Source organism: Sus scrofa, chromosome 8, assembly GCF_054392235.1.
Source record: "Sus scrofa isolate SSC_HxYL_T2T_F1_AM1 chromosome 8, Sscrofa_HxYL_maternal_Yorkshire_Landrace_v2.0, whole genome shotgun sequence".
Classification (NCBI taxonomy): Eukaryota; Metazoa; Chordata; class Mammalia; order Artiodactyla; family Suidae; genus Sus; species Sus scrofa.
In genome coordinates this window covers 37859126-37886216 of record NC_139390.1, presented here as the reverse complement: position 1 = coordinate 37886216, position 27091 = coordinate 37859126, and the positions used below count along the sequence as shown (strand labels likewise).

Genomic DNA, 27091 nt, shown 5'->3' with positions numbered 1-27091 from the left:
TGACATCAAAACAGGGAAAACTGATAAAGTCACGGTGATGTGGTCAATGCTGAAGTTCTGTGGGGACGAGAAGGAAATCACTGAAGGTCAGTTTTAATGGAAGGCAATTAATGCTACCAAAGATTTTTATAATGCTTTTTTTCTTCTCCTTTTAAAGTTCTGAACTGAGGGGAAGTTTCATTACGTGGACTGTTGAATAAAATTTTCAAAAAAATAAGACAATTCTCCTACCTTTTGTTCAGATGCTAGAACAATTATATAGGAGATAGTTTTGGGGAGAGCCTTTTTCTAAAACACAGATTTTTAATATCAAGGAAATTGACAAAGCAAAATTAAGCAAAGTGCAGCTTTTTTTTTAAACCTCGAAATTTTCTTTTTAATCTCAAATAGGTATATTTTTGTCATTACGTAAACTTAATTCAATAAAGTAAAAACTGAATTCCAACAAGCATAATTAAACCACATTATTTTATTGCAAATGAAAAATATACAAACATTAATTGAAACTTTGTCAACTTTTGAAAATGAACAGTATGTATAAACATTTGAAAAATAGAAAATTTCATGATCATAGTAATATTTGAAAATATTTCATATGTATTCATGTAAGTTATTTTTCCACAAAGTTTTGTTGACATGTAAAGACTGCATTTAGTTCAGTTTCATGAAGAAAAATATTTTTGTCAGGATCTTTTTGTATTGAGATAGGATACTAATGGAATTTATTTTTCACTTGGATTATTAAAAATGAGCTAAGGTGACACAAACTGAGAAAAGAAGAAGAATGTATAAAAACTGGCAAGCAATGCCCCTTCCTGATCTAGTGCTTTGACTAAGAATTAAAATGTTGATTTGGAGTTCCCTTGTGGTGCAGAGAGTTAAAGATCCTGCTTTGTCATGGCAATGGTTCAAGCTGATGCAGTGGCGTGGGTTTGATCCATGGCTCAGGAACTTCCACATGCCCAGGTATGGCCAAAATTTTTTTTTTGATTCGAAGAGAATTTTTTTTTTTTTTTGGTCTTTTTCTAGGGCCGCTCCTGCAGCACATGGAGGTTCCCAGGCTAGGGGTCTAATCGGAGCTGGAGCTGCCGGCCTATGCCAGAGCCACAGCAATGCAGGATCTGAGCCACGTCTGCAACCTACACCACAGCTCACGGCAACGCCAGGTCCTTAACCCACTGAGCAAGGCCGGCGATGGACCCTGCAACCTCATGGTTCTTAGTCAGATTCGTTAACCACTGCGCCACGACGGGAACTCCCAAAGAGAACTAAATTTTATCAAATGCCTCAATATCAGGCATGGTACAATTACTTCCCATGAATATATATATATATATATTTGATCGAGGACTCTTAAAACAAATAATTTCATGTTGCCAAATCTAAAGGGTTTTATGAATATTCTGCAATCTGAACTAAAAAGTCATTCACCATTGACCTAAGAATAGAATTGTAAGTTGAAAAATGAAACGATTACATTTACAGTAGTAGGAAAAGCTTTCATGTGTGAAACAGAGCTGTGTGAGTACAGCTTTGTAATCCTTAATGACATACGTACAGATAGTCACATAATAAATCTTAAGGTATCTCTGTGAGATACAGTACATATATTAAATTATATACATATGAGACTACCCGTTAAGACTAACACAGTTAGTCTGAATATAGGGATCCAGCATTTTATTTCTCCTTAGACAATATCTTCCTACTTGGGAAAAATTATTCTGGGTTTTGGATTTGTAACATTTTGGTTTTTCAATGCATATGCCCACCAGGCAGTTCCAGAGTTTTTCGAATGTTTTATTGTTTCTCAACATATTTCAACTCTTTGGATCTTTCGCTGACTTTCTCCTGGGCATATCTGTCTGTGCCAATTCATTTCCAACCCAGGGTCCACAGGGATTCTTGTGTTCCAACAACCTTCGACCTGGGCACAATATACCAAGGGCAAAGCTCTGTAACAGGTGACATTGAAGAAATAACTGACCCTAAAATTCAGTAGGTGGAGCAGCACCCAGCCTCAAGCTGGATGTCATTAACTTCCTCACCAAGAAGGTGTTCTAGAGAAATCAACAGAGTTTTCAATAGAAAAGTGAAAACCTTTAAAAGAATTTCTACAATTTTCAAACACTTTTTCTACATACTTGTGTTCATAGCTTATATATCTGATATACAATTAAGGTGAATCAGCAATCGACAGGGGAAACACATATTTGACCTGAGGTATTAACCCATGAATCTTCCACAGATGATCAGTTTTCAGAAATTTAGAATGTACTGAATTGCACTCACCACTAAACTCTGCTGAAGGAGTTCCCACTGCGGTGCAACAGAAATGAACCCGACTAGTAACCATGAGGATGTGGGTTCAATCCCTGGCCTCTGTGTAGGTCACAGATGCAGCTCAGATTCTGGGTGGCTGTGGCTGTGGCTGGCAACTATAGCTCCGAGTTGACACCTGGCCTGGGAACTTCCACATGCCGAAGGTGCAGCCCTAAAAAGAAAACAGAGAAACAAAAAATTATGCTGAAAAGATTCCATCAGCACATTAGGACTTTGCAGTGTCTCAAGTCATCACCGTGAACATCAGTCAGAGTTCAACAGAACTGGGGAAAAGCTGAAGTCACTTTAATAGAATTCTGAAGGGAAGAGCCTACTATTTATTACCCAGGTAGACTTGAGCTACATTATGAACAGACAAAACTAATAATATTTGACATTAGAAGAGAAAAATCCAGTCAACCTGAAGAGCTTTTGTTTTTAATGTCATAATTATTTTTTGGTTTTTTTTTTCCCCCAGATTTTTGTTTTGAGAGGAAATAAGTTTGGTCTGGAAATAAGATAGCTAATTTCTCTTCCATTAATTATATCAACGAGTAATAAGTAATATGTCCATAAAAATGTGACCCCGGCCTTGAACTTGGAATGAGATAGGAAAATTTTATGTGGGCTTTATTTTCATAAGGAAAGGTCTTTTCCTGTTGTTGTCCCTGGGGGCTTAATTTTTTAAGACATTAACTCCTCTTTCTATTCTCCCCAAACACTTACAATAAAATGTATGGAAAACATGCTCAAGACAAGATTCAACAGAAAAAGACCATCTACCACTCATTATGGTAGGATATGTATATTTTAAAAAAGGTTACTAATGATTATAATTTCCTTAATAAAGAAGAGAGTGCCAAATTTCTCCAGAAACTCAATTTTGTCCTATATTGCTCAAGTCTGAGTTAAAAGAACCTGTGAACATAATCAATTGCATTTGTTTTGTTTTTTTCAAGAGGGTCATTATAAGAGTTCATGCAGATCTTTCACAAACATTTTTCTAGTTGTTTCTAAACAGTCTGTGGAAAGCCCACCTTTTGGGAATTCAACCTTTGAGAAAAATTGAAGTGGACAATATAACCCTAAAATAGTGTAGCAATTACTTTATAAAAGTCTCTGCATCAACAAGGAAAAAGACCGTGAGGATAACACTAAAAGAAAGGAACAAAAGGAATATAAGGAACTCCAAAGCTGAAATCACCTGTATTTCTCCAGAAACTCAATTTTGTCCAATGTTGCTCAGGTCTGAGTTAAGAGAACCTGTGAATATGGTCATTTGTTTTTGTTTTTGTGAAAAGCAAAAAATAAATTGTTTCATTTCCCTAAGGTACTAAGTGTCTCCCTCCCTCCTCTGTTCTCCCCTTTTTAATTGATAATAAGTTTCTATGATATGTCATGAAATTACAATTCATAAGCCCTCATGGGCATGTGTATCACGCATATTCTAGCCCACCAAGGAGCAGATTTCCAACATGCCGATTTTTTTCTTTAGCACTCTACTCTTTAGCTATGTAGTTTAGAAAGAAGGAAGTTGGTGGTGGCGGGTGGGAGCATCAGTGATTTTGCTTCTTAGTTTTAATAATTTGAAACTATGACTCATTAGAGAGTGATGATTGATATTCTGCTTATCAGCACACCATTCAGCCTATACCTATGAGTTACTGACAGACTAAGAATAGCAGCCACTGGGTTAAAGGATCCGGTGTTGCCGCATCTGCAGCTTGGATTCAATGCCTGGCCCATGAACTTCCATGTACCACAATTGTAGCCATTAAAAAATAATAAAAAAATACATAAAAAAGAATAGCAGCCAAAGAAAGGAAGAGCCACCTGGCAGAGCCAAACATTTTGACCAGAAGAGATTATTCTGGGTCGTCTAACTCTCTGACTTCTTTTAGGCTTAGGAAATATTTCAAGTGTGCAAAAATGAAAACCAGCAGAAGTCTTCTGGGGGGAGGCACCAAAACTTTGATTTTCAAAATTAATGGCCCCAAATGAAACATTTTTGTTTGGCTTCACATCTAAATCATTAGTTAGAACTTTAACAATGCCAATGTTCCTAAGAGTTCATCCAAGAGTCAGATAGTCCTTCTTCTCTCCAAGTGACTCGTCGTGGTTAATGTTCAGGGTTTCTAGGGACTGTGATCATCGGTCCTGCTAAACAAGGTAATGTCATCATCAAATCCTGGGGTTGCACATTCTATGTTCTCTAGTAAGATGTATTTGTCTTCATGGCCATTCAGAGAGAAGACTTCTTTCTGAGTGTTGGTTGTCAGGTCACTCCAGGTAATGTCAATGTTTTTGAAAGCGTGTAGAAGGAAAATGCCGTTGATAATGGTGAAGAATCCACTCAAGGTCCCGATGATATCGCCAGCTTTCATGCCATACCATTCTTGGAATAAGATGACGGAGCAGGTTACTACCATGGATGTGAAGAACACGTAATAAATGGGAGTCACAAGAGATGTGTTGAAGGTGTCCAGGGCCTTGTTGAGATAGTTAATCTGTGTCGTCACTGAAAGCACAAGTACAGCCAGCAGAACAAAGACCAGGGGATGCTTATAAACTGGCTTCCATTCCAACAGTTCCTTAATGGCAATTCCCAGGCCTTTGACAGAAGAAACAGAAAATGCGCCGATCAATGAACAGATTGAAATGTAGACCAAGATATTGGTCTGTCCTTTCTTGGGAGCCACGATCAGAATCAGCACCAAGGAGATCACAGTTATGATCACAGCAAAGGAGATAAATCCTGTTTGGAAGAGAAAAGAATTAGACTTCAGCGAATGTTAATAGGATCGCGTCTTTGTGAAATGTTGCTAAGTCATTAGGATCATAGGTGTTTTGAAAAAAGAAGTGAGATTACATTAAAAAAAAAAAAAAAAAAACCACCACCTAGCAACAACAACGTTTTACTGCATGGCTCTGGATATTTGACAATGGACATTCACAGACATGTCATTTGAACCTCGCAGATAACATTATGAGGTACAGCAGGTATTGTCCAATTGACTTTTTATTTTCCCAGGGAAGAAGGTGTCCAAGTTTGGGTTGGAGTAAAGTCTCTTGCCTCTCCTATCTGCATCTCTTCCTTTCCTTGTGTAGAAGGGAAGGGTGGACACAAAAGTAAGGTCTGTCACCTTTTTAGAAGACTTGTACTACTCAGTCAAACCTTATTGTATCTCAATCCACAACTAGGCTCCTAGGAAACGGATTACAATATTATTCTAAGCTCATTTGATGAGGAGAGAAAGTGGATCAGCATTTGAGTAAGTGCTTCGGTTGCATCACAGACCTGGGTCTCTCAATTTCATTTCCATTTCATGCAGAGAAGCGACTTCCTCTTCTTGTGGGGCATGGATAACCATCACGGTTGACCCCAGTATGCTTAATATGCAGCCTAGCTTCCCATGAATGTTCAAGTGCTCATTTAAAAAATAGGAAGAGAGTATCGCACTGTTGGAAGAAAAAGAAAAAAAAATCACTCTTGTTTCATTACCTTTTGATTCCACAGCAGCTCAGACGATGCACTGTGGTGCGTGCTGCTCTGTGTTTCAATCAACTGACTTGAATGTACTATGTGCCACTGAAAAACCTGATGAGTTTTCAAACTCAGAAATGGCCATCATTAATTAACAAGTCAACAAATAACAAATGCCGAAGAGACTGTGGAGAAAAGGGTACCCTCCTACACTGTTGGTGGGAATCTAAATTGGTACAACTACTATGGAAAACAGTATGGAGGTACCTCAGATAACTAAATATAGAACTACCAGATGACCCAGCAATCCCACCCTTGGGCATATATCCAAATAAAACTTTCACTGAAAAAGATACATGCAGAGTTCTTGTCATGGCACAGCGGAAACGAATCCAACTAGGAACCATGAGGTTGCAGGTTCGATCCCTGGCCTCACTCAGTGGGTTAAGGATCTGGCGTTGCCGGGAGCTGTGGTATAGGTGGCAGACGAGGTTTGGATCTGGTGTGACTGTGACTCTGGCATAGGCTGGCAGCTGTAGTTCCGATTAAACCCCTAGCCTACATACCTTCACATGCCGCCGCTGCGGCTTTAAAGTAAAAAAAGAAAAGAAAAAGATACATGTACCTGTATGTTCACTGCAGCACTACTCACAACAGCCAAGACATGGAAACAACCTAAATGTTCATTGGCAGATGAATGGATTAAGAAGATGTGGTATATATAATGGAATACTACTCAGCCATAAAAAATAACAAAATAATGCCATTTGCAGCAATGGAACTAGAGACTCTCATACTAAGTGAAGTAAGTCAGAAAGAGAAAGACAAATACCATGTGATACCACATATCTAGAATCTAACATATGGCACAAATGAACCTTTCCACAGAAAAGAAACGCATGGGCTTGGAGAACAGACTTGTGGTTGCCGAGAGGGAGGGAGAAGAGGAGGGAGTGGGATGGACTGGGAGTCTGGGGTTAATAGATGCAAACTATGGTATTTGGAGTGCATAAGCAATGAGTTCCTGCTGTATAGCACAGGGAACTACATCTAGTCACTTATAATGGAACATGATGGAGGATAATGTGAGAAAAAGAATATATACGTATGTTTGACTGGGTCACTTTGCTGTACAGAAGAAATTGCCAGAACATGGTAAATCAACTATAATGGAAAAAATAAAAATCATTTAAAACATCTCAGAAATGATGATTAAGCAAATCTGCTTAATTGCTTTTATGTCTAAAATCTATAATAGGCATTCAGTGCCCCTGTGATCTTCCCATGACCTTCCAAGAGGTCCCACTCAACTCATTTTCAATGTTCCCATCTTCTGAAAAGCCAAAGAGAATGGAAGATCTTTTCCATCTTCCTGGCATGATACATTTAGAACATGTGTGCTCACAAAAGCTTCTAAGAAGGACCTATGCCTAAAGAAGAATGGCTCTTCTCAGGGCCAGTATTGAGCTAATGCACACAAGTACACCCACAGTGGTTGTCAAAATATTAAAATATTTCCTTACCAGCTGCTATTGCCCTTATGCCTATCCAGTGTTCCACTATTTTGGTTGTCATGGCCTCAGGAAGTTCTAGATTGGCACCACCATGGACACCAGCTCACACCACCCTGCTGCTCTACCAGTAGGTCAGCTCTAGCTCCTTTTCCTGATGCCCGGGCTCTCACCAGGGTATTTGTCAGTATCTATTTGTACCCAAGACTGTGGTCAATCTCTAGATGCTTTCTGAGTCGCCCACATATGGCCACTCCTGGGAACTGCAGCCTCTGCAAAAAACACCACTACCAAGAGGATTCACTAGATGACAGGCTTCTAATTAGTGCTTTATGTGTACAGACTCGATTTTCACAACAATCCTACAAGGAAGTTGAAAAGAAGTGGGTAGGCCTTGTCATAAGCTTTCTTCTAGAGGTTGATAATGGAGATAAAAGGAAAAGAAAAAGACAACAAGCAAAACAGGTGCTTAGCTACAAAATAAGAGTTCATGGGCGCATGGAACATGTTCATTTGGGATCATAAGACAGAGCAACTCAGAAAAGTTAGATTCACATTCTATTGACAGAAGAATTATTCCTGTTTCTAGGACTAAAAGAAACTAAGATGTCTCCAAACAGAAGTATCAGGCAGACAATGCAAGACTTTTAGTGAGAGTTGAAATTTAACCCAAACACCATGCTTTTTAAAGTCCTCTGATAACTACGGTCGTTAGCCACTATGACAACAGAGAACGTTCAAAGGGCTGTGGCAATATGTTCAGGTGAGAGGGGAAAGCAAATCTGCTCGGCTTCACTGAATTGTCACAAATGAAACATAACTACGTTTATCAGAAAGACAGTCTAGTTCCTATTTCTAATGCTATTTATTGTGTAGTCTTCTCAAATTATTTTTGTGATTTTTCAAAATTTGGAGATAGGCGTAGCCATCTCTTTCTTGTGGGTTAAGTTTATCATGGCCTTAAGATCCCAACAGAAGCCAAGTTCTTTATCGCTCACGTACCTTATGAGAACACTCAGAGCGCCCAGTGGGGTGACCAAGGTGGCAGGTGCAAAGGCATAGGCTGCAAAATTCGCAGCTTCTCCTGCTCCCACTGGAAAGCAAACAGCAGCATGAATACAAACGATGGGCTTATTTATCCTAAAAGAAAAACAACTGACACATGCAAAGCAGGAGATTTTTATCCCCGAGACACTGATGGAGCTAGCAAAAAAGCAGTAATTTAACTTCTTTTAGGGAAGGTAGGGGAGGTTTGGTATTAAAAGGATGCAGATAAACTGTAATTACCTGGTGATACAAACTCAACTAGTGCAAAAAGTGATGACCAAGGAATATATATTTTATTTTATTTAAAAATTTTTTTTTGTCTTTTGTATTTTTAGGGCCACACCTGAGGCATACAGAGGTTCCCAGGCTAAGGGTCGAATCAGAGCTACCGCTGCCGGCCTATACCACAGCCACAGCAATGCCAGATCTGAGCCTCGTCTGCAACCTACACCACAGCTCACGGCAACGCCAGATCCTTAACCCACTGAGCAAGGCCAGGGATCGAACCTGCAACCTCATGGTTTCTAGTCAGATTCGTTTTCACTGTGCCACGATGGGAACTCCAAGGAATATATATTTTAAATGACCTCCCATAAAGACTTTTGTTACTTTAGTTTCAGAACTGTATTTGGTCAATCTAGCAGAAGTAGCTTTGGAGGAAGCAGAGAATTAGTATTTGCTAAAGGATACCTACAGCTGGAGTTCCTGTTGTGGCTCAGTGGTAACGAACCCAACTAGTATCCATGAGGACGTGGGTTCGTTCGACCCCTGGCCCCGATCAGTGGGTTAAGGATCCTGTGTTGCCATGAGCTGTGGTGTAGATCATAGACCCGGCTCTGATCTTGCGTTGCTGTGGAGTAGCCTGGCAGCTGCAGCTCTGCTTTGACCCCTAGTCTGAAAACTTTTCTAGGGTGCGGCCCTGAAAAAGACAACAACAACAACAAAACGCATCCCTACTGTTATGCAAATGAACAGTAAAGCAACTTGTAAAATGAGAATGCTTTCTAGAGATGTAAGGTCCAGGCGAGGGATGCCAGAGATGCTTATCACTGGCCTTGGAGTCAAGCACCTCTGGATTGCAGATGATTTACAAGCAAGCAACACTATCTTAGTAGCCCAAGGAGATCCAAGCAGCTATTTGGAAGTCCTAACAGTGTGTTCCTGGAGTCCGTTTCTTATCTGAGGAACTCCAGACTTCCATGAGATAGTGTGATGCAATTAAATTCCAGAGTGAGGGAAAATCCCTGGGGGAGTTGGGCCCTTGGATTGGGCCAAATGATTCTCATGCGTCACAGCTGAACACCTGCCCACAGGATGTCGTATTTCCAACTGCAAACTCTGCCAAGCAAACACTTGTAGAGAGCGTCTAACAGAAAAAAGACACCAGCACACGTTTTTCCCCCTCTGGCTGCTATCCACGCCACCCTCCCAATCCCCATTCCATCCCCAGCCACATCTACAGGAGGACTCAGCTTTGAAACATCCTCAAATAGGAGTTCCCATTGTGGCTCAGCAGGTTAAGAACCCGACTAGTATCCACGAGGATGCAGGTGGAGCCCTGGCCACACTCAGTGGGTTAAGGATCTGGCATTGCTGTGAGCTGTGGGGTAGGTCACAGATATGACTCAGATCTGGCATGGCTGTGGCTGTGGCATGGGCTGGCAGCTGCAGCTCCAATTCGACTGCTAGCCTCGAACTTCTATATGCCGCAGGAAGAAAAATAATGAAAGAAAACGTCATAAACCAAATAGAAACCTACTGAATGGAACAATTAGGAGATTGCTCTCCTGAGAACAACAATGGTAGTTTTCTTGGAATAGTAAGCAATGAAATAAAATTAATATTTTAAGGCATGACAAAATTTAAACAAAATTTTTCTTGGTCCCTTTGGGTCTCTTCCATCTCCTTTAGTCTGTGTTGAGCATCTGCATTAACCAGACCTCGTTAGAAGACAATCTTCCTTCTTAATCCTGTAAGGGCCGACTATTCCCTTTGCACATGCAGCTCTGGATTGTGTCAGCTGTCCATTATATGTCATTTAATGTACAGCCCCCTGTATATAACTGTGCTTTTGACCTCTCATATAGGCGGAATGGTTCTCATTCTGAGAGGCTGTTCCCAGGATATAATCTTCAGTTTTCCATTTCTTTCTTAGATTGACAGATTAATTTTTTTCGTCAACATAAGCTTTCTAGAATACTTCGTTATTTATACTTTTATCTTACAGACAGCTTTCCAGGAAAATACTGATCTCATAATTAAGGTACCATATGTTTGTCACTAGATATAGTTTCTAGTGTTGAAGACAGGCTTTTTGTCTCTTCAATACTGGCATAAACTTTGTGCATGATGAAAATAAAATTATAAACATAGCCATATACTATTTTCCTTCTATTTTCATTCTGTTGTGTGGGCAGAAGGTGGGGAGATACTAGAGAGAGAGAGAGAGAGCAAGAATCATCTAAATATTTGGGATTTTCCTGATAGAGTCCTTAAGAACATTCATCCAAATGAAGTAAGAAAATAGATATGAAAATACTTTAAAAACTGAAAATGCTAAGAAAAAGAGCCACCGAAAAATTTATACAAATTTAAATTGTTTTTATTCACCATCCTATAAGCAGATAAGGTGGCAGGGGAGGGGAGAAGAACCAGATATAGCTTTTTTTTTTTTTTCTTTTTCAGCTGCACCCATAGCATATAGAAGTTCCCGAGCTAAGAGTTGAATCTGAGCCACAGCTGTGACCTACACCATAGCTGTAGCAATGCTGGATCCCTAACCCACTGCACCCGGCCAGGGATTAAACCACTGCCTCCAAAGAGACAAGCAGGATTACTAACCCCCTGCACCACAGTGGGAACTCTCAGATACAGCTTTCTGACACAAGAGAAGCCATTTAGGCCTGAGTCATTTTGTGACCAAAGCCTGGCTGCGATACTTGAATAGTTCTCAGTAATTATTGATCTTAACAAAAGAAACAAACTATTTTCAGGCAAGAAAAGTAACAGCAGCAAAGAGGACAAATCAGTTGTAGAGACTCCCAGTTCCATTTCAATGGTAAAGATTAGCCTGAAGCACATTCCTGAGCTGTTTTGCAGATTTTTTTTTTTGTCTTTTTAAGGCAACACTCACAACATTTGGAGGTTCCCAGGCTAGGAGTTGAATTGGAGCTGCAGCTGCTGGCCTATACCAGCTAATATCAACTAAATCTTGGATTTTGTCAAACTTTGCACCAATTTTATGCCAAATTCTCCTCTGCTCAAGCCCCTTCCTCAATATGTATCTACCACCCAAGCCCCTTAGTGAATTTGCACATACTTTTAGCTTAAAACTTCTCCAGTTTTAAGAGTTGGTGCTCAGTGCTCTCCTCACTTGCTACAAGTAGCCCATCCTTCCTTCTCTTGATCTTTGGCTGGGTTGTGTCTTTTGGCTTGGCACACACCAAGAGGTGAACCCAGCTTTCCAGTAAGAAGCCTTTTAGGTACTACCATTTATTAAAGAAAAGATGACTGGATTAGGAAGATGTGGTATATATACACAATGGAATACTACTCAGCCATAAAAAAGAATGAAATAAAGCCATTTGCAGCAACATGGATGGAACTAGAGACTCTCATACTGAGTGAAGTAAGTCAGAAAGAGAAAGACCAATGCCATATGATATCACTTATATCTGGAATCTAATATACAGCCCAAATGAACCTTTCCACAGAAAAGAAAATCATGGACTTGAAGCATAGACTTGTAGTTGCCAAGGGGGAGGGGGAGGGAGTGGGATGGTTGGGGAGCTTGGGGTTAATAGATATAAACTATTGCCTTTGGAATGGATTAGCAATGATATCCTGCTGTGTAGCACTGGAAATTATGTCTAGTCACTTATGATGGAACATGATAATGTGCGAAAATAGAACGTATACATGCATGTGTAACTGGATCACCATGCTGTACAGTAGAAAATAAAAAACTGTATTGGGGAAATTAACTATTAAAAATAATGATAATAATAAAGAAAAATAAATAAAATTGCTTCTAACTTGCAAAAAAAAAAACAAAAGAAAATTTATCCAATCCTTTTTTTTCTTTCTCTCTCTCTTTTTTTTTTTTTTTTTTTTTTTGTTGTTGTTGTTGTTGTCATCGTCTTTTTAGGGCTGCACTTGCGGTAAATGGAAGTTCCAGGCTAGGGGCTAAATTGGAGCTGTAGCCACTGGCCTACGCCACAGCCACGTGAGATCTGAGCCATGCCTGTAACCTACAGCACAGCTCACAGCAACATTGGATCCTTAACCCACTGAGCAAGGCCAGGGATAGAACCTGCATCCTCATGGATGCTAGTCAGATTTGTTTCCACTAAGCCATGACAGGAACTCCTCCAAGCCTTTCTTATAACAGGATCTCAAAAATACTGAAAGGTGTTACTTGGTACAGGAAAATCAATGGAAGTTTTAGGGCTTCTGGTGCAGAGGGAGAGGGCTGGCCAGTGGTGTAAAACTACAGTTTATGAGGTCTTTTCTTTGGAAGTTTTAGGCTTGGGATTTGAGAAAATTCAGAGGCGTTAAGAGGCAGATATAAATCTGCAAAAGCGCCCGAGGGCTATAACACTGCCTTGTCTTTGGATATCACATTAGCATTTAGGAAAGTGCTTTCACACCCCACAGGGTCTCATTGAGTCCTGGGGGCAAGTCCAGGAGGAAGCAGAGGCTGACAATCTTTGTCTCTCCATTTGTTAAGAGCCACGCACTCCAAGGGGACTTGCACTTATCCATGTTCTAATCTTGGCCAGGAAAAGTGTCCCCATGCCTTGCAGCTAGAATAGTTACAACATGGAGTCAGGAGCTGGGAAAATGTGGGAGGGCCGCATTTGCCTCAATTGCAACAGTTAATTACATGCAAGAAAAGGAGAAGTTTATGAGAAAATAAAAGATTTCAGATGGTAACTTTTTCCCTTGCATTCCAAGAGCACATATTGAGGACGTGGAGGTGGGGAGAAAAGCATAAAATTAATTCTACATTCACATGACTTGTTTTATATATATGACATTCTGCCTACACAAAAATTTCTAGACTTAAATGCCACCCTTACTAGGAAGATAAATTAATCATTTGAACAATTACATGTACTTTCTCTATCATTTACAAGCAAACATGCCTCTCGGCTTTAAGGACTTACTTGAGAGTAATCCTGCCCACCAGAGCCACTCCTTGAGGTAAGAATGTCCACCTTGTCCTAGGAAAATTGTAAAAACAGAAATGAGGTTCCCAAAGTGGAGGAGGGGGGTTTGAAGAACTGACTTCTACAAAAGGTACTGGAATATGGTTGGAAAAACAAGACTTTTTGTGTGTGTGTGTGTCTTTTAGGGCGGCATCTGTGGCATATGGAGGTTCCCAGGCTAGGGACTGAATGGGAGCTATAGCCACTGGCCTACCCCACAGCCACAGCAATGCCAGATCTGAGCCGCGTGCGCAACCTACACCACAGCTCATGGCAACGCCGGATCCTTAACCCACTGAGCGAGACCAGGGATCGAACCTTCATCCTCAGGAATACTAGTCAGGTTCATTACTGCTGAGCCACAATGGGACCTCTCCCTCTCTGTTTCTTCATTGAAGTATAGTTGACGTATAATATTGTGTTAGTTTTAGGTGTATGGCATTGTGATTTAGTTTTATGTATATATAAATTTCAAATTATTTTCCATAATAGGTTATTACAAGATACTGAATGTAGTTCCTTGTGCTAGCTAGTAAACCCTTGCTGCTTATCTATTTATGTAATTTGTATCTATTAATTGCATACTCCTAATTTATCCTTTCCCCTTGGGTAACTACAGGTTATGATCTATGTCTGTGAGTCTGTTTCTGTTCTGTACATATATTCATTTGTATTATTTTGTAGATTCCACATAGAAGTGATATCATGTATTTGTCTTTTTCTGACTTACTTCACCTAGTATAACATTCTCTAGGTCTATCCAAGTTGCTGTAAATTGCAAGATTGCATTTATTTTTGTGGCTGAGTAATATTCCATTATAGTTATGTGCCACATCTTAAACCAATCATTTGTTGATGGACCCTTGGGTTGTTTTCATGTTTTGTTTATTGTAAATAGTGCTGCTATGAACATTAGAATGCATAAATTTTTTCAAATTATTGTTTTCATCTTTCCTGGATATACCCAGGAGCAGGATTGCTGGATCATACAGTAGCTCTATTTTTAGTTTTTTAAGGTACCTCCATACTGTTTTCCATAGTGGCTGCACCAATTTACATTCCCACCAACGGTATAGGAGAAGTTCCTTTTTTCCACACCCTTTTCCAGCATCTGTTATTTATAGGCTTTTTGATGATAGCCATTCTGACTAATATGACATGATACCTCACTATGGTTTTGCTTTGGATTTCTCTAATAATTAGTGATGCTGAGCACCTTTTATGTGCCTGTTGACTAGCTGTATGTCTTCGTTTTAGAAATGTCTGTTTAGGTCTTTTGCCCATTTTTTGATTGGATTTTTTTTTTTTTTATATTGAGCTGTATGATCTGTTTGTTTCTTTTGGATATTAACCCCTTGTTGGTCACATTGTTTGCAACTATTTTCTCCCAGTCTACAGGTGGTCTTTTTCATTTTGTTGATGGTTTTCTTTGCTGTGCAAAAGCTTGTAAGTTTGATTAGGGGCTATTTGTTTACTTTGGCTTTTATTCCTTTTGCCTTCACAGATTGATCTAAAAATATTCCTATGATTTAGATCCAAGAATGTTTTGGCTTTCTCTTCTAGGAATTTTATGGTGCCATATCTTATATTTAGGCCTTTAAATCATTTTGAATTTATTTTTGTATATGGTGTGAGGGAATCAGTTCTAATTTCACTGATTTACATATGGCTGTCCAGTCCTACCAATGCCACTTATTAAAGAGGCTGTCTTTTCTCCATTATATATTCTTGCCTCCTTTGTTGAAGATTAATTGACCATTGGTGTGTGGGTTTATTTCTGGACTCTCTCTTCTGTTCCATTGTTCTATATGTCTGTTTTTGTGGCAATACCATGCTGTTTTGATTACTGTAGCTTTGTTCACTTCTTAAGATAAATTCCCAGAAGTGAAATTACTAGGTTTAAAGATATTGACATTTTTAAGCTTTCACAAATTGCTCTCAGGAAGTTTGTACCCACTTATGTTTTACAGAGCTGTTTATTCCTCAAATTCCCTTAACAACATAGGGAATTATTTTTTCAGGAAAAAACCAAGTTGTGTTAAAATAGTAGGCCACAACTCAGAAGTTCATTTCTATAAAGTTGGTTTCTCTTTGGGTACTAGTGAAGTAACATTTACTCAGCTATGTTTACTGGCTACTTAACAATAATTATTCTGAGAGTTCCTTGTTTATATGCTTTGCCTATTGTTTTCACTGATTTACATATGGCTGTCCAGTCTTTTTCTTATTGACTATAGTCACTCTTTATATATTGTGGACCTTAACTACCCTTTGCCATATATTTTGAAATTTTTTCCTCCTATGTCATTTCCCTTTTATTTTCAGTTAAAGGTATTTCCAGGTAGGATTCCCCCCCCACACACACACACCACTTTGGACAATCCAGGTAATCTCTTCCTTTATATAGCATTGAGTATTTCCTTTATCTTTATGCTTAAGAAGATTTTCTGTTAGGTTTTTTAAAAAATTATTTCATTTTAAATTTAATTCTAAACTACGTGAAATCTATTTTGCCAAATGATATAAACTAGACGTCTTACATTTTTGTCCTCTGATTTTTGCCAACTGACTCAGTATTTTTGATTGAATAATTCATCCTTTCTCCAGGGGATTGAAATGCCTCTTACAAAATCATATATTAAATTGCCGTATGTATTTATACGGCAATTTGATTATCTTTTATTATTTTGTCTCTCTTTTTAAATGCCACTACCAAACTGTTTTAATATCCTCTCATCATTACCCTTTTATAAACTTGTTTGTGCGATTCATAGTCTTTGTTTTCCCCTATGAACCTTAGAATGATATTTAGCTCTTTTATGGCATTATTCTTAATAAGAATTAATAGAAAATTCATGGTTAATGAGGGATAGTCAAGCAGAGCTATACAGCATCTGAAATGTCACTATAAATAGTAACCTAATTCTACTACCTATTTATTGATTTGACAGTATTTATTGGGTGCTAACCATGATGCTAGGGAAGGTTCATACTCTGGAGAGTCTAATATCAATAAACTAGTAAGCCTGTTTAAAATAATAAACAACAAATGTACCATGCTAAGTTATTCCAGACACAAAGAAAACCTTTGTGCAACGACAGACAATAGCAGGGGTGGAGGTTAGGGCGAACTCCCCAGAGACAACGGTCAAGGAAGACTGTTCTGGAGTGGTGACATTTTAGCTGGATATCTGAAAGTTGAGGCAGACAAATGACAGGCAGGGAGAAGAGAGTTTCAGGCAAAGAGAAAGACCTCGAGGTGGAAAAGAACTTGATACATTCCAGGAACCAAAGAAAAGCAGAAGATGAAGCTGGAAAGGTAGCATAGACCATTTTAGGCAGGAGGTCAGGGACTGTGGAAGGATTTTACTGAGCACAAAGAAAAGCCACTGATGTGTTTTAAGCAGAGCAGTAGCCTGATCTCACTTTTGATCCCGAAATCACAGACCAAAGCTATGAAAGAAGAACCCATCTCACACTCTAAACACCTTGAGTTTTAATCTCACCCTAAAGGTGACAAAACCAGCTCAATGTTCAGTTGCTAAGGACAGAGATAGACACTAAGGTAGAGTCAGCGAAATCTTATTCTTGTAGCACTGTGACCTTGCAATAGAATTATTTCTGCAGTTAGAAACTTGAATCTGTCAGTTGCATGTGTTTCTTACCAGCTCTAGTAACACCCTTGTTGGCCAGTTGCAAGAGGCCCTTTTTTTTCAAGATGAAACTGGAGCCAATAAAAATACTGGAACTTATTGCCAGTACCAGGCCTACATACAGACTGTATTTGTTCTCAGCATTTGCAGAAATGCTCAGGTTGGTTATGCTGGAATTCAGGTCCCTGTAGAGGACAGGAGAAGCCAGTAGCTGTGACACATGTGTGATCTCACACCAAGCCTGGGAGGCATTTGGACAGATCAGAGCCAGCACGTAGCCTGGAAAAAGGAAAAAGAGGGAAGGGTCAACAGACAACAGGAAGATGCACTGCTGTATATTTTCTTTCTCTAAGAGAGAGGAAGCTGAGCGGACAGCACTGACACACTTTTTTACCGCCTGATGGGATGTCTCCAGCATGTGGTCCACAGGCTCGCAGACACATTCAGTTGGGTTCACACAGGTTCTTCTAAAGGTTTTCACAACTTTTTAGCTGTCATTTACAAAAGGGAGGCATCATGTGACAGTCTAGATTCTTCTTTCAAAATGGAAAATCTGGCCGTACTTGGTTCTTTGCTCCAGCTGGAGTAGCATGCAGCTGTTTAGACCCGAATTGGGCTCAGCAGCTCATCATGCTACCCAACCTTCTGCTTCTCTCCTTCACACTATCGGGGTGTCTCCTGGAGACCAGCAGTGTCTGTGACACCCGAATGTAGGAGAGGGCACCCCACCCCTCAGTGCTGAAACCAACACCTTACAGGAAACCAATCAGCCCACTTGGTGGGGGATGAAATGTGCACTTCAGAACACGTGTTTAAAATCGGGTTTAGTGTTCTGAACTACGTTCCCTGCAGAGAATAATTTTTTCAGATCTACTCACTCACTTCCTCTTTAATAAAACAGAATCTAATACAAAAATGAATTAAACATTAGTAGCCTTTTTTTTTTCTTTCTGAACATGACTCAAAATAAGCATGTAAATCCACTGAACGAGCCCCATTATATTAAGTGCCTTTTTTCTTTCGAGGTTAAACACTAAAACACAGAATGAAAACAGTTTATACCAAGATACTTTTTATAATCTGTTTGTTCTCCAATTGAAAAGCGCCTACAAGGTGACACTGAGACTAGATTTTCTGACCATCTTTTCAACTCTTCCCCCCCCCAATTTAAAAGGCACATTTTCACAGATATAGAGAACTAGTGGTTACCAGTTGGGGGTGGGTGCAGCATAAGGGTGAGGGAGTGGGAAGTACAAACAACTGTGTGTAAAATAGGCTTGAAGATATATTGTACAACACAAGGGATATAGCCAGTATTTTGTAATAACAGTAAATGGAAAGTAACCTTAAAAAATGGTGTAACAAAATTTTAAAAGGGCATATTTTTCCTAGCATGAATGAGCAAAGGAAAATTAATAAACAATTTCAGAAATCAGTGAAAAAAATTAGTTTTACATCTCAAAAATCTTAGGAAGGCATATGAATAACAAAAGAGTTTGACTAAATGATGTCTTAGAAACAAAAGCTTAGAAATGAGATTCTATGCTTCTTGGGCAAAATATGATGACGTTATGTGAATTTTACCACATATTAAGTTAAGAAACGAACATAAAGTTCTGGTCTAGGAAAAGGTAAAATAATTGAATTCCGTCTTTTCATGGTCATTATTTCATTTATGTCTGTAATTTGAAAATGAACCAACTTTGATTCAGAGATATGGGGTAAATTCTGAGATAAAACTTCTAGGAGTTCCCCTTATGTCTCACCAGTAAGGAACCTGACCATATCCATGAGGATGCAGGTTTGATACCTGGCCTTGCTCAGTGGGTTAAGGATCCAGTGTTTTTGTGAGCTGTGGTGTAGGTCGCAGATGTGGCTCGGATCTGTTGTGGCTGTGGTGTAGGCCAGCAGCTGTAGCTCCAATTTGACCCCTAGCCTGGGAACTTCCATATGCTGTGGATGCAGCCCTAAAAAGCAAGGAGGAAAAAAAAAACTTCTAAATACGCCAAGGAAAACTGTATTACTTCAGGGATAGTCTGTGGTAACCGAGGAATTTTTTTAGGCTGGTTGCTTTAGTAAGAACTGCTGCAGATTTTCAAATAAGCTAGGCCTTAGCAATCTTGTTCCAGGCACTGTTCATCTCATCTAAAGTCTGAGTGCAAATAACTTTTGGTAGTAAGAATTTCGGTTACATGAATTCTTGTGCAAACATCTGGCATGACTTTCCAGTAAATTCCAAGGCTGCATTAGTGTCACTTACTATGTAGTTAACATAACCATTCCAAAACTTTATCTCTGAAAACTGTGTGGGTGGACCTCATTCCAGTGAAACAATATTCTTTCTGAGCTGTTGACATAGCAAAATGTTTCCGACATTTTAGGGGGTGTGGGGGTAGAGGGTAAATAAGAGAGAGCAAATAATCTTTGTTGCAATTTGTAAGTTCTCATTGTAAGGGGACATTATGGCAAGTTTTATGGCAAGAAAAATAATAAAAATCTTGTCTAGTTATACTGGAACTTAAATTGGAACTTAAATTGTTTTATGTTTTGGGAGCATATTAAGGAGAGTCCCCAGCAGATACGACTGAAGGAAGTAGCCAAGGAGTGACAGGGTGGTTGGTGGGTGGGGAGGTGGGTAGGGCAGGAGGGAAGAAATAGATGGAGCAGAATGTGTGAGCAGGGGCTTTGGAGGGTTTCAGAGGAATCAGAGTGTCTCAAAATCAGAGCTGGCTTCTTAGGATTCTAGTAAGCAAAACTCCAGGAGTTTAATCCAAATTTCATGCAACACAGAAAATCTGGCACAGTCCTTATTTTTCATGTTAATAGGCAATGTCAATAGCCCTCTAAAGTTTCTGTAGCAATTTACACTCCTGTCAGCAGAGAGCATATTCTGCTTCTTTGATGTTATTATAAATTGTTCTATTTTATTATTTTTTTTTTTTAGGGCCATACTCATGGCATATGGAAGTTCCCAGGCTAGCGCTCATATCAGAGCTACAGCTGCCGGCCTACACCATAGCCATAGCCACCTCAGGATCCGAGCCGCATCTGTGACCTACACCACAGCTCATGGCAAAACTGGATCCTTAACCCATGGAGCGAGGCCAGGGATTGAACCCACATCCTCATGGATCCTAGTTGGGTTTGGGTTCATTAACTGCTAAGCCACGAAGGGAACTCCCATTTTATTTTTTTTTAATTTAAATTTTTTTTTTCTTCATTTTTTGGCCACCCCTCAGCATATGGAGTTCCCAGGCCAGGGAACAGATCTGAGCCACAGCTGTAACCTAAGCCACAGCTGTGGCAATGTGGGATCCTTAACCCACTCTATCAGGTGGGGATCTAACTTGGGTCCCAGTGCTCCCAAGATGCCATGGATCCCACTGCACCCAGCAGGAACTCCAAATTGTTCTAAATATTGAGAAATTAATATTTAGGAAAGGTGTGTCCGTGATAAAGAAGAAATAATATATGCCAGTGTATTAACCACTCAATTTAAGAAATAAAACATTACTCCTCAGAGGTAACAACTATACTGATTTTCTAATATTCCTCTGCTCAAAAAAAAAGATTTCCCCTATAAGATTCTATCTTTAAATAATAAATTGTTTAGTTTGCCTCTTTTTGTCCCTTATAAAATGTACTCATATTGTATGTATTCTTTAATACTTTGTTTTCAAGATTTATCAGTCTTGATGCTTGTGGTTGTGAGGGTCCCCCTGCCCCCAGGACTGTTCTGTAGAATTCTGCTGTATGACTATCTCATTAATTTTTATTTTTAATTTTTATATTTTATGGGAGTTCCTGTCGTGGCTTAGTGGTTAATGAGGTTGAGGATTCGATCTCTGGCCTCGCTCAGTGGGTTAAGGATCTGGTGTTGCTGTGGCTCTGGCGTAGGCCGGCGGCTACAGCTCCGATTCAACCCCTAGCCTGGGAACCTCCATATGCCACGGGAGCAGCCCCAGAAAAGGCAAAAAGACAAAAAAAAAAAAAGAAAAAGAAAATTTTTATATTTTATTGTTGGGGGTATTTGGGTAATTTATAGTATTTTTGTTCTCACAGACAGTGCTGCTAATGTTGTCAATTATGTTAGATCATATGAAATTGATGACATTTGACAATTTTTTGACCTACAGAAATAGCAGTTCATGTGATTCAACTTAAGAGGTATCTTCTATGCACAGGTGAACATTTACTTACGCATAACAGCTTAAACACTGAATAACAAAATTAAATTTTCTATAGGATTATATGCCTTTTCCCCACCTTAAGCTCCATTACTAATTATCTATAATCCTGGACAATTTGAGTCATCACTTTTGGCATCAGTTTCTTCATCGCTAAAACGAGGGAGTTTGACTCGAGGATTCTAAAGATCCCTCCCATAATTCGGTGGTTTGATCAAAAGCTATCTTGTTTTCCAGAGTAATTTACTTACAGTACTGGTAGCTCATAAATGTTGCTGATGGACCAGCTCTAAATTCATAGGCAGGAGTTCCCGTTGTGACTCAGCGGTTAGTGAACCCGACTATCATCCATGAGGACGAGGACGCAGGTTCGGATCCCTGGCTTTGCTCAGTGGGTTAAGGATCTGGCATTGACGTGAGCTGTGGTGTAGGTCACAGACATGGCTCAGAACCTGCATTGCTGTGGCTGTGATGTAGGCCACCAGCTACAGCTCCAATTAGACCCCTAGCCTGGGAACCTTCGTATGCCACAGGTTCGGCCCTAAAAAGAGAAAAAAAAATTAATTTATTCATAGGCACTTGTAGCTGGAAGACATTCTAAAGAAACTAAGATAGCAAGTGACTTTCTAAAATCATGTAAGTGCCAAAATCAGGGCCAAGAAACCCAATTCCCAGGCTACTATTCTTTTTATTTCAGAAAAGTAAAAAAAAAAAGTACAAATAAAGACACTTAAAATTTATTATTGTTTATATAAAAGTGAAATGCTTTGAATAATTTTTTCAAGTCCTATTTGTCTATAGATAATAATAACTTAAATTATCCATTTAGTACATGGAATAGCATATCTGGTGTCTGAGAAGCCAGTGACTGCATGTAACTACATTTTTAATAACTGCAGGGTATTTCCCATTTGAGGAAATCATTGTCTCACTATTCTACTGGGTTAATTTGGATTATTTCAGCAAATATTCTTACTTCCTTATCCCTTTGACATATTTTTCCCCTGATGTTTGGCTGGAAGTGAGTTGGTGGCCAATGGGACGTCAGCAGAGGTGATAAAAGGAGAGGATTCAAGTGTACTTATGTGGTTGGCTTACTCTCCTGTGCCTCTGTGCTTCTCAGGAATACAGCTTCCTGGAGAAGCTGCTGCCCCTTGAACTTGATCCCAGAATGAAAACGCATGGAGCAGACCTCTCCTCATCCCTCATTCAGGAGTCAAACTCAGGTGGGTATTTAGCCCAGCACAGAGATACCCAGGTGTACCTGGACTAGAATAGTAAACCATTAGCTGACCTACAGATGCATAAGCAAAAATGTATGATTCTTTTTTGGGCTATGTGTTATGTAGCAATAGCTGACTGCTACACCTGCCTATTGATATTAGCAAAGGGAAGAATGAATGAAATCTCTTATTTCCCCCACAATTTTTTTTCTAAATATCAGCCACTGTGAATCGGACTACATCACTCCCATGCCTCATTCCCCATGATTTTTTATGGCAGATACAACAAAATCTAAACACCTAATCCTGGACTTATAAAAAGCTTTATATGCTCTGAAGCTTGCTCACCTCTGACATTATACATTGCGTTACCCTTTCTCTCATTCATTCTCTAAAACACTAGTTATCTTTTCATTTTTGATTCAACACATATTTATTGAATATCTACTATCTATTCGGTATTTTCTAGAAGCTGGGGGTACAGAAGTGATAAAATAAAATTCCTGCTCTGTTATATTCATTTTAATGGGGGGGGAATAAACAAGTGAACTAATAACTATAGACTGTTGAGTGCCATGGAAAGCAGTACAAAAGCAGTACAAACCCTGCTGCTAAGTGTAAAATCAAAAACCCTCATGTGGGAATTTGCTGAAGGAGAGGAAGGAACTGCACCAGCCAGGCTGGCCAGAGAGAGAAGGGAGATGGTATGAGATGAGGTCAAAGCGTAGCAGGGGACAAGATCAGGGGAAATGAGCCTTTAGATAAATAAGTAGGTCCAGGCTTGGAGTTCCATGAACGTTCCCTTCGTGGCTCAGTTGTTAATGAACCCGACTAGCATCCATGAGGATGTGGGTTCGATCCCTGGCCTCGCTCAGTGGGTTAAGGATCGGCATTGCCGTGAGCTGTGGTGTAGGTTGCACACATGGATCAGATCTGGTGTGGCTGTGGTGTAGGCCAGCAGCTATAGCTCTGATTGGATCCTAGCCTGGCAACCTCCATATGCTGTGGGTGCAGCCCTAAAAAGACAAAAATAAAACAAAAAAGGAGGTCCAATATTTATCTTTTCTCCTTCCAAAATTCTATAATGGCTTCCCTTTTTCTTTCATAAAAAAATCCAAAGTCCCCATTATAGTCTAAAAGGGGCTACAGATTCCTATCTCCAGGTATCTCTGTAACCCCATTTCCTACTTTTCCCCTTCTTTCCATAGGCTAAATTCCTTCTCACCTTAAAGCCTTAGAGTAGCCTGTCCTTGTTATTTAGTCCCAGGAATGGCTGGCATGGCTTACTCCTCCTCTTCATTCCCACTTAAAATGTCTTCTCTGCCTTTCCAATCTAAAGGAACTTCTCATTCTCCATCATACAATTTAATATTACCCATCCACCAAACTTGCTCTTACAGCTTAATTATGGCTTTGCAACAACACTGCATATCCATGTATCTATTTCATTTCTTCACCCAACTAACTAGTTGTTGAACACCTACCATGCAAGGCACCATGTTAAATTCATATTCATTCAACACTTAACAGATTCTTATTGAGCATTTCCTGTGTGCCAGGCCCTGTTCCGAGAACTGGCCAGACAGAGATCAACAAGACAGGTAAACAGGTCTCTATTCTCATAGAGCTGACAATTTTAGTGAAAAACCACCAAAAAAGGAGGAAAAAAGGGAGTAGGAATGAGAAATAATTTTGAGCTAATTTGGAAATCATAGTAGATATATCTACACATAAATTCTGATACTCCTGGGTAAGAAGCCTCTTAGTTCAAAGAAAACCCAAGTAGAATTAAGCAGATAGTGTTGATTTTTTTTTTAAGTTAAAAACTTGTATCTGTAAACCAGATCATCCCACTATCAGTGTGTTTGGAAGCCAAATACCTTTTGTGGATTGTTGACCATCAGATTTCCTGCATAAATTGCTACAATTAATAACATACTGTTTTCTAAACAACCTTTAGTGAAGAAGGTTTACTACCTTAAAGCACTTGAATTTCAACACTTAGGAAATCTACAGAAGGCTGGAAAAACTTATACTTTTAGTCTTCTTGTAAAAATCTAGAGGAAATCTTTTTTTAGTGTAATATAAAAAGAAGCTATATTTTACATAGAAAATACAGCTTGTCCTGACAATAAAAGTCATGTTCAATTGGTGGAATTTTGAGAAAAGTTTATGATATGGATTTTTTTTTAACTGTAAAAATCTCAGAATCATTAATGTATACCATTGTATCCAAGGGGCCAGAGAATGGGGATGGGCACCTACAGAAAAAAAACAAAAGCTCAAATAATTTTGTGCTAGGTTCGATCACGAATTATGAAAGTTCGGATCTGGCATTGCTGTGGCTATGGCGTAGACCAGCAGCTATAGCTCTGATTTGACCCCTGGCCTGGGAACTTCCATATGCAGTGGATGCGGCCCTAAAAAGCAAGGGGGAAAAAAAAAGACAAAAACAAACAAAAAAAACCCTAAAATGAATTACGAAAACTTATTCAATTCTCTGGGCCCACAGGCCCAGACTGTCTAGTTCCAGACTGTCTTGAAAAATCCCTCTATACCAGAATCTAGGCTAATGTCTGGCAGACGGGACTCTTGTCATTTGAGTAAATGAACAAATGAAAAATGGAGCCTTACCTCCATGTCAGGCTCTGAAGTGTGTGCTTCATAAGTAATCCTGCCTGCCTGTTTTCCTCAAACTCCAAACTGTAGGAATTATTTCCAATTTATAGATGAAAGACAACAAAGGCTGCCTTAGTTGAGAAGACAGGTGCCAAAGCCTAACCTCTTCCCACTACTGATAACAATTCTGATTTTTCCAAAGTCTTTCCCTCCTGCCTCCCACACAATTACCACAATTAACCTCAGCTCTTAAGCATAGAACTTGAATATTTCTTGTTGGAACCAAATGCAGGAGCAAAGTAAGAAATTCAAACAAGCTGTGTAATTCATGCATCCTGCTTACTTACAGATCCTTGAGTAAACAAGGGTGGACGTGTTAGTAACAGTTTGACTTACTGCTTTAGGAATTCTGTAGACAAAGGTCACACAACCTGACCATCTAGGAAATAATTCTAGATCCAGCAGCCTTAGTAACCACTTCCCAAACTCAGTCTTTGAATAGTTTGTGAATCATTCAGGCATTTTTTCTCTCTCTCTTTGTGGCCCTTCTTTCTCTTGCCAGCACAGGTTTAACTAGTTCACTTCCCCCCACCCCGCCTTTTTTTTTTTTTTTTTTTTTTTTTTTTTTTTTCTTTTTAAAAAAGCTCTCCATATCAAGGAATCGGCTGGAAGAGCGAGGAGAGAAAACCAGGGAAGCTACGAGCGCTTTTGGAAAGGTAGAGTTCTTGCCACACTTCTCACTGCCCCCTCTCTTTACAACCACACTAGGTAAATGAGAAATCGGCTTTCTTCTAGACTTTGGGAAAACCGAACACTGGCATTTCAGTTGATTCACACTGTCCGCCCCCGCCTTCCCCCACTCCGGTACCCGGGTCCCTACTTTTATCCGGACTCACACGCGCTTTCTGCACTGAGAATGTAGGAAGTCTGCCAGTGTTGCAAACACCTGGCAAAGGGCAAGGGGCCGCCCTGAGCTTTTACAGGACGTGGGTGGGGGCCGAAACTCCATACCAGAAAGCAGTGAGAAACCCGCAAATAACTGCGCCCAGTTCCTCGTCTCCTCCTCGGTCCCGCTCTCGTCTTAAGCAGCCAAAAAGTGACTGCACAGCGAGTCAGACGCGAGGCTTCGGAGGTTGGAGACGTTTCCATCTCAAAGGAAGAGGACGGATGTGAGTGGTCTAGGCTTGCCCGGCACCCTCCCCCGGGATCCAGCCAGGGCGCCTGACCGTCCAAAGTGTCGGACCCTCGCCAAACCAGTGCTGGGCGCAAGACCCAACTCTCCTGCCCCGTCCCCGGGCACGCCCGCTGCCCAGTGGGTGACGTCGACCGAGGACTCGAAGTGAGTCTGAATCAGTAGAAGCGCCCTTCTCAGATGAGATTTGGGAGTCTTCCCACAGCATCCTGAGTGCCCCTCTCGACACTCAGCCCTGGTTAATTTACATGGATCTGCCTACTGGACCCGGGTGGGAGCCACGTATGTCTTATCCGACTCAGGCACTCCCACAGAGTCTGGCATATTGTAGGCATCAATAAGTATTGGTTGACTGACGAACTGGCTGAATGACTGAATGAATAAATGCATGAATGAGTGCTTGAGAGTCGGCGTATCCCTTTCTGGTTGATCTCCACAAGCACCCGGGACAACCCTCCCTGTCTCATCGCCATCCGGATGCCAGTTACTCCGGTTCGGGGCACTCACCTTCATGGCAGGGCTCTCCGGGCGGCAGCCTCACCTGTCCCCCCATGGCCCCGATGGGGCTTCCTGGGCGCAGAAGCTCACTCCTCACCCACCTGGGCTTCTCCACCTCCCCATGGGACAGGGTACGGACGGAACT

General features: G+C 40.1%; 2 protein-coding genes across 10 annotated transcripts in view; one reads left to right on the top strand and one right to left on the bottom strand.

Annotated features, from left to right (window-relative positions):
• Positions 1–27091, top strand: part of CNGA1 (cyclic nucleotide gated channel subunit alpha 1) — a 73089-nt gene that overhangs the window by 5229 nt on the left and 40769 nt on the right. For 3 of the 6 annotated variants that reach the window (XM_084972009.1, XM_021101171.2, XM_084972013.1), the window contains exons 2-3: positions 22538–22640; positions 25901–25972. The exons of 1 other annotated variant lie outside the window; for it this stretch is intronic. In XM_084972009.1, coding sequence (XP_084828135.1) covers positions 22586–22640; positions 25901–25972 — 127 coding nt within the window. In that variant the 5' untranslated portion in view covers positions 22538–22585. The remainder of the gene's footprint in view (positions 1–22537; positions 22641–25900; positions 25973–27091) is intronic. 2 more of the 6 variants (XM_084972012.1, XM_084972011.1) reach the window with 1 other exon arrangement.
• Positions 455–27091, bottom strand: NIPAL1 (NIPA like domain containing 1). 4 transcript variants are annotated; one of them, XM_003360909.5, is made up of 6 exons: positions 26956–27091; positions 17240–17506; positions 13533–13589; positions 8320–8410; positions 5621–5781; positions 455–5077 (listed from the first exon to the last, which is right to left on the bottom strand). In XM_003360909.5, the coding sequence occupies exons 1-6, from the start codon at positions 26999–27001 to the stop codon at positions 4458–4460; spliced, it is 1242 nt and encodes a 413-aa protein (XP_003360957.1). In that variant the 5' UTR covers positions 27002–27091; the 3' UTR covers positions 455–4457. The 4 variants fall into 4 exon arrangements, with proteins under 4 accessions (XP_003360957.1, XP_084828151.1, XP_084828153.1 ...); XM_084972025.1 differs by lacking the exon at positions 17240–17506; XM_084972027.1 differs by lacking the exons at positions 8320–8410; positions 17240–17506.

Coding starts and splice junctions, on each gene's coding strand:
- NIPAL1 (XM_003360909.5), bottom strand. CDS start 27,001: ATGGGGGGACAGGTGAGGCTGCCGCCCGGAGAGCCCTGCCATGAAG. Junction 8,411..13,532: donor GTGGGCAGGATTACTCTCAA/GTAAGTCCTTAA, acceptor TTTGCTTTCCAG/TGGGAGCAGGAGAAGCTGCG. Junction 5,078..5,620: donor AATGAAATTGAGAGACCCAG/GTCTGTGATGCA, acceptor TCTTCCAAACAG/GATTTATCTCCTTTGCTGTG.